This window comes from Muntiacus reevesi, chromosome 15 (assembly GCF_963930625.1).
Source record: "Muntiacus reevesi chromosome 15, mMunRee1.1, whole genome shotgun sequence".
Lineage (NCBI taxonomy): Eukaryota > Metazoa > Chordata > Mammalia > Artiodactyla > Cervidae > Muntiacus > Muntiacus reevesi.
The window spans coordinates 7,164,672-7,178,756 of NC_089263.1; the positions used below are offsets into that span (position 1 = coordinate 7,164,672).

General features: G+C 50.7%; 1 protein-coding gene across 2 annotated transcripts in view; it reads left to right on the forward strand.

The window, feature by feature from the left end:
- IGF1R (insulin like growth factor 1 receptor) overlaps positions 1-10,165 on the forward strand; it is a 304,157-nt gene extending 293,992 nt beyond the window's left edge. For both annotated transcript variants that reach the window (XM_065906147.1, XM_065906148.1), the window contains one exon: positions 2,954-10,165. In XM_065906147.1, the coding sequence (XP_065762219.1) occupies positions 2,954-3,335 (382 nt within the window). In that variant the 3' untranslated portion in view covers positions 3,336-10,165. The remainder of the gene's footprint in view (positions 1-2,953) is intronic.
- Positions 10,166-14,085: the final 3,920 nt, after the last annotated feature.

Sequence of the window (14,085 nt, forward strand, 5' to 3'; positions counted from 1 at the left end):
TTCAAGCTGGCCCCGGCCCGCTGCCCCTGCCGGCCGAGGGGTGGGGCAGGAGCCTGAGTGTTCAGGGCTGCCAGGAGGCGAGGAGGGGTGCCGTGAGCCCTGTAGGTCCTCTCTGCAACGCCATCTCTTTGTTCTCACGGGGACGATGAGGCCGCTCTTGGTGGGTGACTGCAGCCTGCCCACACAGCCGGGTTGAGGGTGGGGTGGAGATGGCCAGCGGCCTCCGCGGGCACACAGAGGTGGCGGCTCCATCTGCCCCTGCCCCTGCCCAGGTGACGGCCACGCACACGTGCACCTCCTGTGCAGGCATTCATTGCAAGACGGCTCCTGCTCCCCAGAGCTGACCAGTTGTTAAAAAAAAATAATCTGCTTTTTTCCAAGAGGAGTTTTATCAGCTCATAAATCGTTCTAGAGTCTACTGGAAAGTTTTCTTGTGGAGATAGTGTAAACAAGGTCTTGAATCTCGCTGAGGGAAAAAACACTGCCTTTTATGGGCAGCACTGGGGGGCTGTGCCTCTGGAGAGGTTCATACGCTGCCACGTGGCTTGTGTCTGCCGATGTCACTCACAGGCCTCCTCCCCTGCAGGGGGCACTCCCCAGCCCCAGGCCGAGGCACCCGGAGCCAGGACACATCACGTGTCCTTGGCCCTGGCTGTGCTTCTATTCAGGGATAAGCCAGTCAGCTAGAGAGGAAATTGCAGCTGAGCCATCGAGAGGCATGTCGTGTATTTATGGCTCTTTATTTTTATTTTTTATTGGGGGGGGGGGGTCGTTGGTCCTTTTTCATAGGAAATAATGGAGGTGAGGATATGGAAAGGGGCTCGTTTGCCATCTGACTCAAGAACAAGTCACCAGTTTATCTGCAAAGCCCCCACAACATCTGTGACTGTCCGTGGACGGCCAAGAGAGGGAGACGGGGCAGGACTGTGGTCTCTCTTGTTAAGGCTGAGAGCAGGTTTCTCTTTCTGAGGTTGGTGGTGGTGGTCAAAGTGCAAGCAGGTCATTTGTGAGACTTCCATTCCTGCCACACCCTCACTCATTTGGGGGTCTGTAAAACGGGGCTTTATTATGATACACACCTTCCCAGACCCATGCAGAGTAATGCCGTATACACCCATAAAACTCCTGAGAGCACTGGTCGACTACCGTGGGGTTAGCGTCCTGACCTCGTGTAGGTGGTTTAGTTGGGAGGGGAAAAGATAGTCTTTATGTTTTGTCTAACTCTTTCTCCACTAGAGCAGAGGTGGCAAGCTTTTACTGCCAAGGGCCACACCGTAGGGCTCACAGGCCAAACCATCTCAATTATTCAGCTCATACAACTACTGGTTTGAAAGCAGCCGCAGACCATGTGTCAACAAACGGGTGTTTCCTCTGCAGTAAAACTTGATTTACAAAAGCAGGCAGCCGGCCTCTCTTCTGTTCCCGCCCTCACTCAAGGTCACATCCTGTCCTCGCTGACTTGACATGACACCCTTCTCCCCAGGTCTCTCAGGGTGCCTGGCGGGTCGACCTGGTGGGTCGACCTTCCTGTCCCCTTGAGCTTTCTCCTTTGAAGTGGTCTCTGGGACCAGACTCAGGTTTGTCAAGTGTCAGCCTGAGGTTGGAAGCCAGTTTGGGGGCACTTTGAGCTTCCTAGATGTGGGGCGTTCCATTGGGCCATTTTTATTGAAAAGTATCTCATTAGCCAGAAGTTTTTAAACAAAACATAAAACAGTTTCTGGCGAGAAAACAGAAGTGGAAGGGAAGGCACTCTGGTCTCCATGAGAAAAGGCCGCTGGCCACTGTCTGCCCAGAGCCGCCTCCACACTCCTGGCAGCCTGGACCTTGGTTCAGCCACCTCCCACGCCCGGGGGTCTGCGTAGCTGGAGCCCTCTGTATGCTGGGTGAATGAGGGGTGCCCCTCCTCCCGCAGCTGTGCTGAACCTGTGTTGGTTTTTTCTCCTTGCAGCCACATGTTATGGGGGCTCGGGCCCAATGCTGGGCCGGTCCCTGTGACCATGTGATGCCGAGGCTTCCCAGGTGCCCTCTTTGCCCGCCCTGGCCCTGAGCAGGGACCCTGGCCCCAGGCTCTCTCTGGGTTCAGGGCAGTCCGTCTCCCAGGCTGGCTCTGCCACCTTGGGGTAGGCAGTGTGCAGCCTGAGCCCCGGCCCTGGAAGGGGGCTGTGCGCCCCTTCTGTCTTGCAGCCACACTGCCTGGCACTGCCTGTCCTCGGTTCTCTGCCAGTGGCCCCCTGCGCCCAGGAGGAAGCCTGGAAACAGCGTGTGTAGAACTGAAGGCAAGCGCTGTGGGGAAAACTGATCGTTGCTCAGCCTCCTCAGCATTCTTATTCTGGAAATAATGTTTACCCAGTGGCTGCAGGAGATGCTTCAGATAGAAGGCTGGTTTGCATTTTATGTAAATATGTGTAGTAAGAGGCTTTTATGGGTGGCTCAAACACCTACAAAGAATCCGCCTGCAATGTGGGAGGCCCTGGGTTCCATCCCTGGGGAAGATCCCCCAGAGGAGGAAATGGCAAACCCAATCCAGTGTTCTTGCCTGGAGAATCTCGTGGACGGAGGAGCCTGGCTACAGTCCATAGGGTCGCAAAGAGTAGGACATGACTGAGTGACTGACACTTTGGCTTGTAATACCATTCTGTGTGGGACCTGTATTTGTCCCTCTCGGGATGCGAGAGTTAGGGTTGAGTCCTGCGTGTGGGTGAAGTGACTGTAGTGGTGGACGTAAGTCAGGAGAAGCTGAAGACTACCTGTGTCAGAGAGAGACAAGTAGAGACTCTCCCGTGTGGGAGAGACAGAGCAGAGACTCTCCGTGTCGGAGAGAGAGTAGATACTCACCGCTGTCAGAGACAAGCTGGGGGCCTGACACGCCTGCGCGTGCTCGCTGCGCCCGGTGTGGCGGGGCTCCTGGTCCGGCGCCCTCCGGGCGGGGCCCACCTCTGCCATCTCCCCGCAGGTTTGAGCTGATGCGCATGTGCTGGCAGTACAACCCCAAGATGCGGCCTTCCTTCCTGGAGATCATCAGCAGCGTCAAGGACGAGATGGAGGCGGGCTTCCGGGAGGTCTCCTTCTACTACAGCGAGGAGAACAAGCCCCCGGAGCCGGAGGAGCTGGACCTGGAGCCCGAGAACATGGAGAGCGTGCCGCTGGACCCCTCGGCCTCCTCGGCCTCCCTGCCGCTGCCCGACAGACACTCAGGACACAAGGCCGAGAACGGCCCGGGCCCGGGCGTGCTGGTCCTGCGGGCCAGCTTCGACGAGAGGCAGCCCTACGCGCACATGAACGGGGGCCGCAAGAACGAGCGCGCCCTGCCCCTGCCCCAGTCCTCGACCTGCTGATCCCGGAGCCCGGCCGTGCACACAGTAACGCGCGCGCGCGGCGGCGGGGGTGGGGAGAGTGTTCACAATCTATTCACAGCTTCCTGTACCTCAGTGGATCTTCAGAACTGCCATGGCTGCCCACAGGAGACGGCTTCTCTGCAGTAAACACTTTTGGGATGTTCCTTTTCTCAATATGCAAGCCGCTTTTTATTTCCCTACACAAACCCTTAACTGACACGGGCCTTTAAGAACCTTAATGACAACACTTAATAGCAACACTTGAGAACCAAGTCTCCTCTCTCTCCCTGTCTCGCGCTCTCTCTCTCTCGCTCTCTCTCTCTCCACACCTTTCTCTTTCTTTCTGCTTCATGGTGGAAACACATCTGCCGCAAGCCCAGGCGGGACGCCCTCTGCATCAGATCAAAGCAAGGGCTGCCCATCTGCGGCCCCACATTGCCCTAAACACACCTGCCGGTCACCGTAGGTCTTTATAAAAAACACGTTGAGACGGGATTTTTTAAACTGTCTTTAACATTTTTAGGGACATACGAAATTTACAAAGGGCCATCGTTCACCCAAGGTTGTGACTATTGTTAACGCTGCCAAATTCTGCCAAAACCCCAACGTTTCCCCCTCAGCGCCCCCCACCGTTCTCGTTTCCAGAGGCCTGGGCGAGCCGGGAGCTAGTCACTCGTTCAGGGCCGCGCTGCTGACGCCCTGCACCGGGTCGTGCCCAGTGTTCCGAGTCTCGCGTCCACACAGGTCCCTTGGCTTCTGACGAGGTTATATTTGGGGGCACTGGACAGAATGAGAGTCGCTCTCAGTGAGGATGGGGAGGAGCCGGCCTGGCTTCCCCACCCCCCTTTCTGCACCCCCACCTTCTAGCCCCCCAGGAATCCTGGAGGAAACAGGCCCTGTCAGGAGCCTGGACGACAGGCTCTGAGTAAAGGTCGTCCACGTGCCCGTCTCCTGCCCCCGCCCAGCCCCCAAGGACACAGATGGGAAGGGGTTGCCAGGGACTCAGCCCAGCTGTTCATGCAGGTTTGCAAGGAAAGCAATTCCAACACCACAACAGTGCGAAGAAAAGCAGTAAATGGATTCAAGCATTCTAAGCTTTGTTGACATTTTCTCTGTTACTAGGACTTCTTCGTGGGTCTTACAGTTCTATGTTAGACCATGAAACATTTGCATACACATCGTCTTTAATGTCACTTTTATAACTTTTTTACGGTTCAGATACTCATCTATACGTCTGTACAGAAAAAAAAAAAGCTGCTATTTTTTTTGTTCTTTATCTTTGTGGATTTAATCTATGAAAACCTTCAGGTCTATCCTCTTCCCTCTCTGCTCACTCCAAGAAACTTCTTATGCTTTGTACTAGAGTGCGTGACTTTCTTCCTCTCTTCCCAGTAATTGATACTTATATAACATAATTTGCCATGAACTGTTTGATGCCTTTTTATAAATACATAGCCCTCCCGGCTCCCCTTGCCCCATTAGTTCTGTTCCAACCCATAGGCTCTGTGGGCACGAGGCTGGTGAGGGGGGCGCGGAGAGAAGGCGGGTGCCTGCCCCGACCCTCTCTCCCCATCCTGCCCTCACATAGCGTCTGAGTCTGTTACAGTGCAAGACATGATACAAACTCAGGTCAGAAAAAAAAGGTTAAATATATCGCACATCCTTGTTCAGTGTTGGTACTCACCATTGTTGACAAGTCTCAGCTTCTCTTTCCCTTGCCTTTATTTCAGTTGTGACACACATATATCTATTTTTTTAATTCTTGGGTACAACAGCAGTTTTAACTGCAGACACTAGGCATTTGGATTACTTTTTTTTTTTTAATGGCTATTTAATCCTTCCATCCCACGGAACACAGCTGCTGAGTCCAGGGGTGCAGCGGCGCGCGCTCCAGCGGGTCCGTCTACGGCCTCCCGCCGCCACCCCGCCCCCGACCGGACCTACCTGTCTTTAGAACCAGAGACGCCCCGGGGGCTCCCCCGGCGCCCATGGGGAGTGGGGCGCAGGGGCGGTGTCCTCGCAGAGCCGCTGGCAGCCCCCCGGCAGGTCGGGACAGCGGGCGCCGCAGGGCGGAGGACCGTGCCCCCTGCCCCCGGGGGCCGGGGGCCTGGCCCAGGGGAGTCGTTACCCGGCCAGCAAGCCGAGTGCTCGGAGCCCGGGGTCTCGTTTTGTTTAGCTTTTAGCACTTCTCACCAGAGTGATGACAGCACAAGAGTTGCTTCTGGGATGGAAATGTTTAAATTATGAGTAAGAACAAAGCTATACAGTATGATGACTGCTAGTTGCGACTGGAGATTAAACACAAAAAAGGAAGTTGGTCGTGCTTTTTGACTTGTCAGTAGTTTCATTCCCACTATCTCCCCTAGTCTCTGTCCCATAGTTTTTCCCTTAAAAAAAAGATGACAAAAAGAAAAAATTAAGGTACTATATGTAGGAGTTTTAATTTATTTTGTGATACCAGTTTCAATCACTGTAGAGAAGCCCCCTTATGAATTTAAATACTGAGAAAAGGGTTTGTATGTGTGTGTGTGTGCGCGCGTGTGTGTGTAAGACAGGACAGTTTAGGGTTTTTTGTTTTTGTTTTTTTCCCAAGCATTTATCTACCTCACTCTTATTTTTTATATGTGTATATATAAAAGGAGTACATCTCACATTTCTCAGCAGCTGACAACATGCCGTTGATACTGGTAACCTCATGCACACCACAGGCCGCACACACCAGGGACGCGGGGCGAGGCCAGCCTGTACCCCGGGGTCACCTGCAGGAGCTCACCTCCCCACTCGCCTTCCTCCTGTTCTCCCCCCGACTCAGTTTCCCAAGAGGCGGAGAGGGTCCCGGCAGCTTGTCTTGGAAACCGGCTACTCGGTGCAGACTGGGGGGAGGGGCGGTGGTTTCCAGTCTGGGGACCAGGCCGAGCCAGGGCCCCCACCTCCCCTGTGGCCGCGGGGTGGCCGCTGGGCCCCCAGCCAGGTCAACTCAGCCCCCCTGCGGCCACGTGGGCTCCAAGAGCCGGCGAGCGCCTCCTACTGCGGCTTCCCGACCTGGTGGTGGCCAGCCCCAGGTAGGACGTTCAGAGACGAGTCCCCGCCTCCCTGTCCAGGCTGTTCTCTCCACCTGGCCCTCACCTCCTTCCCAGGGGCAAACAAAGACGTACCAAACCTTTGGGCTGGAAGGGGCAGTGCCTCCTCGCCCCACTCCCGCTGCTCACTGGCGGACGGCGCCCCCTCCAGCAGCTGCTCCCACAGGCACTGGCGTTTCATCTGGGAAATGCAGTGGGGTGGGGGTGGGGGATCGCCCCAAGTGTGGCGGCTCCTTTCTGCTCCCAGGACTGCCGCTGTGCTCAGGAGCTCCTCTCCTGCGGGAACACCCCTCTCCTTCCCCAAGTCCCCTGGCATCTTTAAGGTCATTGAGAAGTAGTGTCTGATCAGGGTTTCCCGCTTCCACACTGTAGGTGACCCCGTGGAATAGTGGCCTCTCCTCCGTTTTGCACATACCTACCGGTTTCCACAACTGGATTTCTACAGATCATTCAGCTGGTTATAAGGCTTTCGTTTAAACTGTCCGAGTTGTTGGTGTCACTTTTTGTTTTATGTAGGTGGTTTTCCTTTAAGTAGAGAGAAGACCCTTAACAGTATAGCGCCCATCATAACAAATGCTTCAGAAACACTTAAATAAAAGAGAATTTTTTTTGCTTGTGTGATGGTGCAGTCATTTTACTGGACCAAACCACCCACCTTGACTATACCAAGGCATCATCTGTCCACAGTTCTAGCCTAATTTTACGCTCATTTCCCACCTCTTCTTGGCTTCCTCCTCTGTATGCTCCAAATAACTTAAGCTGAGTTGTGGCATTCTCCATGCAGCCTCCTTCTGACAGCAGCTTGCACTGCTTGACGTGACGTGAACCACTGAGGCACATCATTGAATTGATGTGAGCATTAAAACCTGATCACACACAGCCCTTCCCTGAGGCAGCAGGAGCTGGTGTATTCTGGAGACGTTGTTGAACTGCAGCTGGGTGAGACCCAGACCACCCCAGGATTCCCTTAGAGGATGTCCTGACATTTGACACAGTTGGAATGAGCTTCCTCCTTGGAAGATAGAAGACCGTGTTCATGGCCAACACTGGCCTTTCCTTCCAGCCTGTTTCTTATGACTTGGAACAACATTTCAATAATAGAGAAAAAAAAGAATGGTTATTGTGGAACTACTCAATGGAAAAATGCTTGGCATGAAGTGGTATGTTTTTAGTTGGGTAACAGATGTCAGAGCCAAGTATGACGCCAAATTCTAGGCCAGTTTGTTCCACTGAAGCCTCTTTCTCAGCAGCCCACCTCTGCTGGCAGGTGGCTGTACGGGATACAGGCCACTGTTACGACAAGGTCACACGTAGCTCAGAGCAGTGAGAGGCTAGGATACTTGGGCCAAGGTCCTCAGCTGTCACTGTTGGGTCCTCCGGCCAGACAGTGTCAAAGGCAACTCTTCCCAGAACACAGGCACCCTCCAGTTGACAGTAAAGCTACATGGTATGCCTTGGCCCATTCCAGCAGTCCCAGTAATGCATTTAAGGTTTGGGGTTTGTTCTTTTGTTAATATTACTTTTGTGTTTGTTGACTGTCTTTCCATTTCCTGGGCTAAGCAGCATTGGGAGACATGGCCCAGAGATCCACTCTTTAAGAACCAGTGATGAAAATCAAACTCTTAACTCCACTCTGACATAGTGGGTGGTACAAATGAGAACTTCAAGAGAGGATGTTGCTTAGATTGAACCTCTGTTGCGAGAGATGCTGAAGATACAGACCTTGGACAGGCCAGAGTGTTTCATTTTTGGCCTCCAGCTTAGATGACTAGTTGGCCATTTAGAGAAAAAGCAGATGAACACTCCTTGATGGTGGAATGAGGAGGTGGCAGGAAACCATTGTAACAGGGATCGTGAATGACATGGACAGAGGAAAGCATGAGCAGAAGGTACAGGGCTTGGAAGGAAGGTACAGGGCTTGGAAGAAGTGTGGGCTGTGCTTGGAACTTGATGGTTTCAGAAGGTATCAGACCACATCAAGGCTCAACAGTCATCCATGGGCATTTGGTGTCAACAGATAAAAAATAACATCCTACTTTGGAAACTGTCACTGCGGAGTTCAGTCAAATTGTTCAAGAACATGAACTGCATCGCACCCGTCAGTTGTCAGTTCTGGGGCATGACTTTAGGGTTTTGTTTTATTTTGTTTATGCAAGAACATAATGATCACTCATCTGTTATGTCCACGTTTGTGTGTGTCCACATCTTTCTGGTAAACATCATGTAATTAGTCACTCATTAGCATTTTCAATAGGGCTCTTAAGTCCAGTAGATTACGGGTAGTCAGTTGACGAAGATCTGGTTTACAAGAACTAATTAAATGTTTCATTGCATTTTTGTAAGAACATAGAATAATTTTATAAAATGTTTGTAGTTTATAATTGCTGAGAATAATTTAAAGACACTTTTTTTCTCTCTGTGTGCAAATATGTATTTGTGATCCATTTTTTTAGGACACCTGTTTACTAGCTAGCTTTACAAGATGCCAAAAAAAGAATTTTTCCCTGACCCAAGCCGTGGTTCACCCTCTTTCCCCCCTTGCTTTGTGCCCTAGTTTATAACAAAGGAATGATGATTTAAGAAGTAGTTCTGTATCTTCAGTATCTTGGTCTTCCAGAACCCTCTGGTTGGGTAGGGGGATCATCTTTTACTGCTCATTTCCCTTTGGAGTGTAGCTACTTTAACAGACTGAAAGAACCTCATTGGCCAAGCAAATCGCAGAGGTGTTGCAGCCCCGCAGTGCCGCGGCACCGTCCACACCGCTGGGCTGGCTGGTAGCTGTACTGATAGGCGGTGCCCGGAGATGGAAGGACTCCATCGCACGGCTCCTGGTTTTCACAATGAGCAAGCACACAGACTGCCGCAGAAAGACGGTAATTCTGGCGCACGCAGGCCATTTGCTTCCATGCCTCATATCATGATTAATGCTTTGCTATGACAAAGAAGAGACCCTGTTTTTCTTTGAGGCAGAACACCAAACATAGATGTTTTTCAATAGAAAACAAACTTTTTAATAAAAACTACACACATTCAAGATCTTTTTTAAGTTTGACTCGTTTCTTCCTGCTCTCAGTAGGTTATTGGCCATATCAACACAGCTCCACAAAATCCCCACCACTGGAAACACCTGGGTGTTTTGTGCTACATGGGAGAAAGGTCCAGAAACAATTTGGGTTTTGTTTGCACTTTTCCTTTGGATGTTTGGTGTTGTGCAGACACAACCACAGGTGACAGATGCTTGGCAAAGACACCTGTCTGCTTTCTAAGCCAGTGAGGTTGAGGTTGGGGGTTTTGCCAGAGTTTGTCTACCTCTGGGACAAAAAAAAAAAAAAAAAATCAAACCAGAAGGCACGATGGAATGGATGCATCACAAATAATGCATTTTCTGAGTTTTCTTGTTTAAAAAAAAGTTTTTAAAAAAAAAGTTAAAAAATTAAAAAAAGGTAATAACATGGCCAATTTGTTACATAAAATGACTTTCTGTGTATAAATTATTCCTAAAAATTTCCTCTGTTTATATAAAAAAATCAGTAGATGAAAAAAATTTCAAAATGTTTTTTTGTATATTCTGTTGTAAGAATTTATTCCTGTTATTGCGATATACTCTGGATTCTTTACATTACCGAAAAAAAGAAACTTTGTCTATTTTGAATGGCTGAAGCTAAGGCAACTTTAGTTTCTCTTACTCTGCTTTTTTCTAGTAGTTAAAGTACTACATGGTTTAAGTTAAATAAAAGAATTCTGTATGCATGTTGGTCTCTGATTTTGCCCCGCCCCACCCCTTCTGGAAGAATCACCACACTTCTGAGCAGGAAAGCTGAGCTACGGGTGGTGTGTGTGTTCACACATGGCGCTGGGAGGTGTTCTGTGTGAAGGCTTCACCCCGTTTCTGACAGCTGAACCTTCTCGGCATGCGAATTACAGGTGAACAGGAAAGCTAGTCTCTCCATTAGTCAGCCAGAAGAAATTTTTAATTTCTATAAAATATAGACACCTGTACTGGAATTTTGACTGCTGTGTAGGCTTTTCCATAGACAGAAGTCAGTCCAGGGCAGGTTTCGTCTGGGCGATTCTGGGGCAAAGGACTTTCTTCACACTTTGATGTCCTTCTTGGTCCCTCAGGGCCTGCACACCTCCTCAGGGGTACAGGCAAGGCCTTGGACAGGCACACAGGGTGCTCACAGCTCACTGGTGCTGCAGAGACGTGTTAGCTGCTTTTCAACCGATGATCCTGGCCTACCCCAATATGTTGTGTGAAGTCGCTTCAGGCCTGTCCGACTCTGTGCGACCCTAGGGACTGTAGACACCTGGGTCCTCTGTCCACGGGTTCTCCAGGCAAGAATCCTGGAGTGGGTCGTCATGCCCACCTCCAGGGGATCTTCTGGATCCAAGGATTGAACCCACGTCTCTCCCATCTCCAGCACGGGCAGGTGGGTTCTTTACCATTAGCTCCACCTGCGAATCCCTGACCCAGAGACTCTGCAAATCCAAGGATCATTATCTTTGCGAGAGGAAATGTCATGGTAGGAAGTGTTAAGACATGTTCTAAGGAAACAAGCTGTACCTATTCTAGAGTCAAACCTTACACATTGGAAGACAAGCTGATCATTTATTAGACTTTGATCATGGGACGTTATACATCAGTAGTAAAATCAGGCTACTGGACAAAGGGGGCTAACTAGCCAGGTGTAGGCAGTACAAGTAAATGAAAGGCTGTGCTTGCTTACGGCCTGGTGTCAAGGACTTGGACCTAAAAACAAGAAACAGGGGGCTCTCAACTCTTGGTGTTGCCCTTGAGTTTTGCTTCCCATGGTCACGGAGGGCCTGGCACCCGGCAGACCTTCACTAGAGGACTCGTGACTCACAGCAGGCTCAACGTGCGGCTCGGGTGGGCATCTCACCTCTGGAAGGAGCCCAGATTCCCACCACCCTGGGGGGTGGCGCTGTGCCTCCAGGCTGCAGAGGCGCAGTCTGCACCTGTCCTCAGCCAGGGGAGCAGCAGGGTCTCCTGAGGATGAAGGTGCTGGGGCTGAAATGTGCGAGACCCTCCCCACCACGCCCCTGCTCCAGCCCACAGTCCTGCAGAACTACTGTATCCACACTCTCAGGTCCGGCTATGAGCCCACACGCAGCGCGCTCTCACCACTTACAGACGCTCACATCCGTTCTCTCACCAGGTCTTCACAGTAACTCTGCAAAGGAAAGATTTCTATTCCTCTGTTTTATAGATGAGAAAACATGCAGACACATCCAAGACCCCGCAGCTGTTAAATGACCGACCCAGGGCTGAGCCTTTTGAAGCTGTGTCAGCTTTCAAACCGTCTCAGAACTGCCCACACCTCAGCCGTAACTAAAGAGACCCCAGTGTGTATTGGGGGGATGGCAGGCCACTTAGACCACGAGCTGAATGGGTCTTTGGCTGCTCCCACAAGAACCCTGGAGGCCACAGGGGGTGGGAGATGATGGGTGTTCATCAAGAGCTCTGGGCCTCTGACTGATGACATCTAAACATCTGCTTGGCGCCAAGCCACACGCATTTTACAATCTGAAATAACACTGGAGCTGGGTCCCAGGGGAGGCCTGGTGCCCCTGTCCTGAGACGAGCTTAAAATAAGGCGGGGTGGGGGGGAGTGGCCCAGGGCTCTGGGTAGCAGGTGGTTGCCTACAGTTGCAGAAGGCTCTCCTCATTAACAGCCGTGCAGCCAGACCTGTGATTGGTGTCCAGACCACCCCGCCCCTCTTGCGGCCTTTGAACTGCTATAGTAGGACTTTGATCTGTTCTATGTCAAGTGAGCCCGTTCCATTTGCAAAGGGGTCCTGTAGGATCTATTGCAAACATACAAGTGTGCTGGAGAGCTAATGGTAAAGTGCGTTCCTTGGCCCAGTTCCTTTGCTACTAAGGTACAGCTGCTTTTTCTTACACTGAATAAATCTGGGCATTAAGTGATGATCTTTCTTTAAACGAAATTAAGTAGAAAATTACAGTGTGAGCACACCAACACAACAAGAAATTTCCCTGATCTCAGCTCTTCCTCCAAAATATAATATGGCAAAAAAAAAAAAAAAAAAAAAATATATATATATATATATATATATATATATATATATATATATATATATATATATATAATATGGCCAAAGGGGTTCCAATGGAAAGCTGCCCCTAGAACACACTGGAAAAGTAAATCCTTGCTGTGAGCAGCTTGGCACAGTGCCATAAAAGCAAAATGAAAGATGTAAAGGGGAGGTTCTGTTTCTTAAAAGGCAGGAAAATTCGTCCATGGTAGAAGAGCTAAACCCAGCTATTAACCTTTGTTTTGGGGCCAGACACTATGGGGGGAATGTGACATGGCATGGCTACCATGAGAAGCGGTATAGCAGCGCCTCCAAAAAAGTAAACTCAGAATTACCATATGATCCAGCAATCCCACTAGGTATTGTCACACATGCACATACACACACACACACAACTAAACCAGGATTCTAAGAGAGATTTGCACACCAGTGTTCATAGCAGTAGTATTTTCACAACAGCCAAAAGGTGGAAGCAACCCAGTGTCCATCGAGAGGTGAATGGATAAACAAAATGTAGTCTATATATACAATGGGGTATTGAGTGAGTGAGTGAAGTTGCTCAGTCGTGTCCGACTCTTTGTGACCCCCATGGACTGTAGCCTACCAGGCTCCTCCTTCCATGGGATTCTCCAGGCAAGAATACTGGAGTGGGTTGCCATTTCCTTCTCCAGGGGATCTTCCTGACTCAGGGATCAAACCCAGGTCTCCTGAACTGCAGGCAGACGCTTTAACCTCTGAGCCACCAGGGAAGCCTCACCCTTAAAGGAAGGAAATTCTGATGCATGCCACATGGATCAACCTTGAAGATATTTTGCTAAGTGAAATGAGCCAGTCACAAACGGACAAAAGTTCCATTAATATGAGGTCTCCAGAGTGACAGATTGGAGAAGGCAATGGCACCCCACTCCAGTACTGAGCCTGGGGGGCTGCAGTCCATGGGGTCGCTAGGAATCGGACACAACTGAGCGACTTCACTTTCCCTTTTCACTTTCCTGCATTGGAGAAAGAAATAACAACCCACTCCAGTGTTCTTGCCTGGAGAATCCCAGGGACGGGAGAGCCTTGGTGGGCTGCCGTCTATGGGGTTGCACAGAGTCAGACGCGACTGAAGCGACTTAGCAGCAGCAGCAGCAGCAGCAGCAGAGTGTCAGATTCAGAGAGGGAGGGTAGAATGGTGGATGTCAAGGGCCACAGGGAGAAGGGAGAAGATAAAGCTTAATGAGTGTGGAGTTTCAGTTTGGGGTGATGGTGGTGGCAAGGGTTGCCCAAGTCAATGTATATATTGCCACTGAGCACTAAAAAATGGTTAAAATGATGAATTTCATGTTATATATATGACATTTTTTTATGAAGTTAGAAAAAGCCCAAACACTAGAGACTCGGTGGCTCAGAGGGCGCTTGCAGCGCCTGGATGCACAGGCTTAGAGGACCAGCGTGGGGCGCCCGCAGTGGTGGCTGCACCCGTGTTTCCCAAGGTCGGCCAGTCACAGGTCATCCCACCACACGGGGCTCTGGGGAACGAAGCAGAGGTCCCAGCGATCGGGAATCACAGAGGCCCGAGACATAGACTTTAAGAGGGGAAAAAGACATTACTA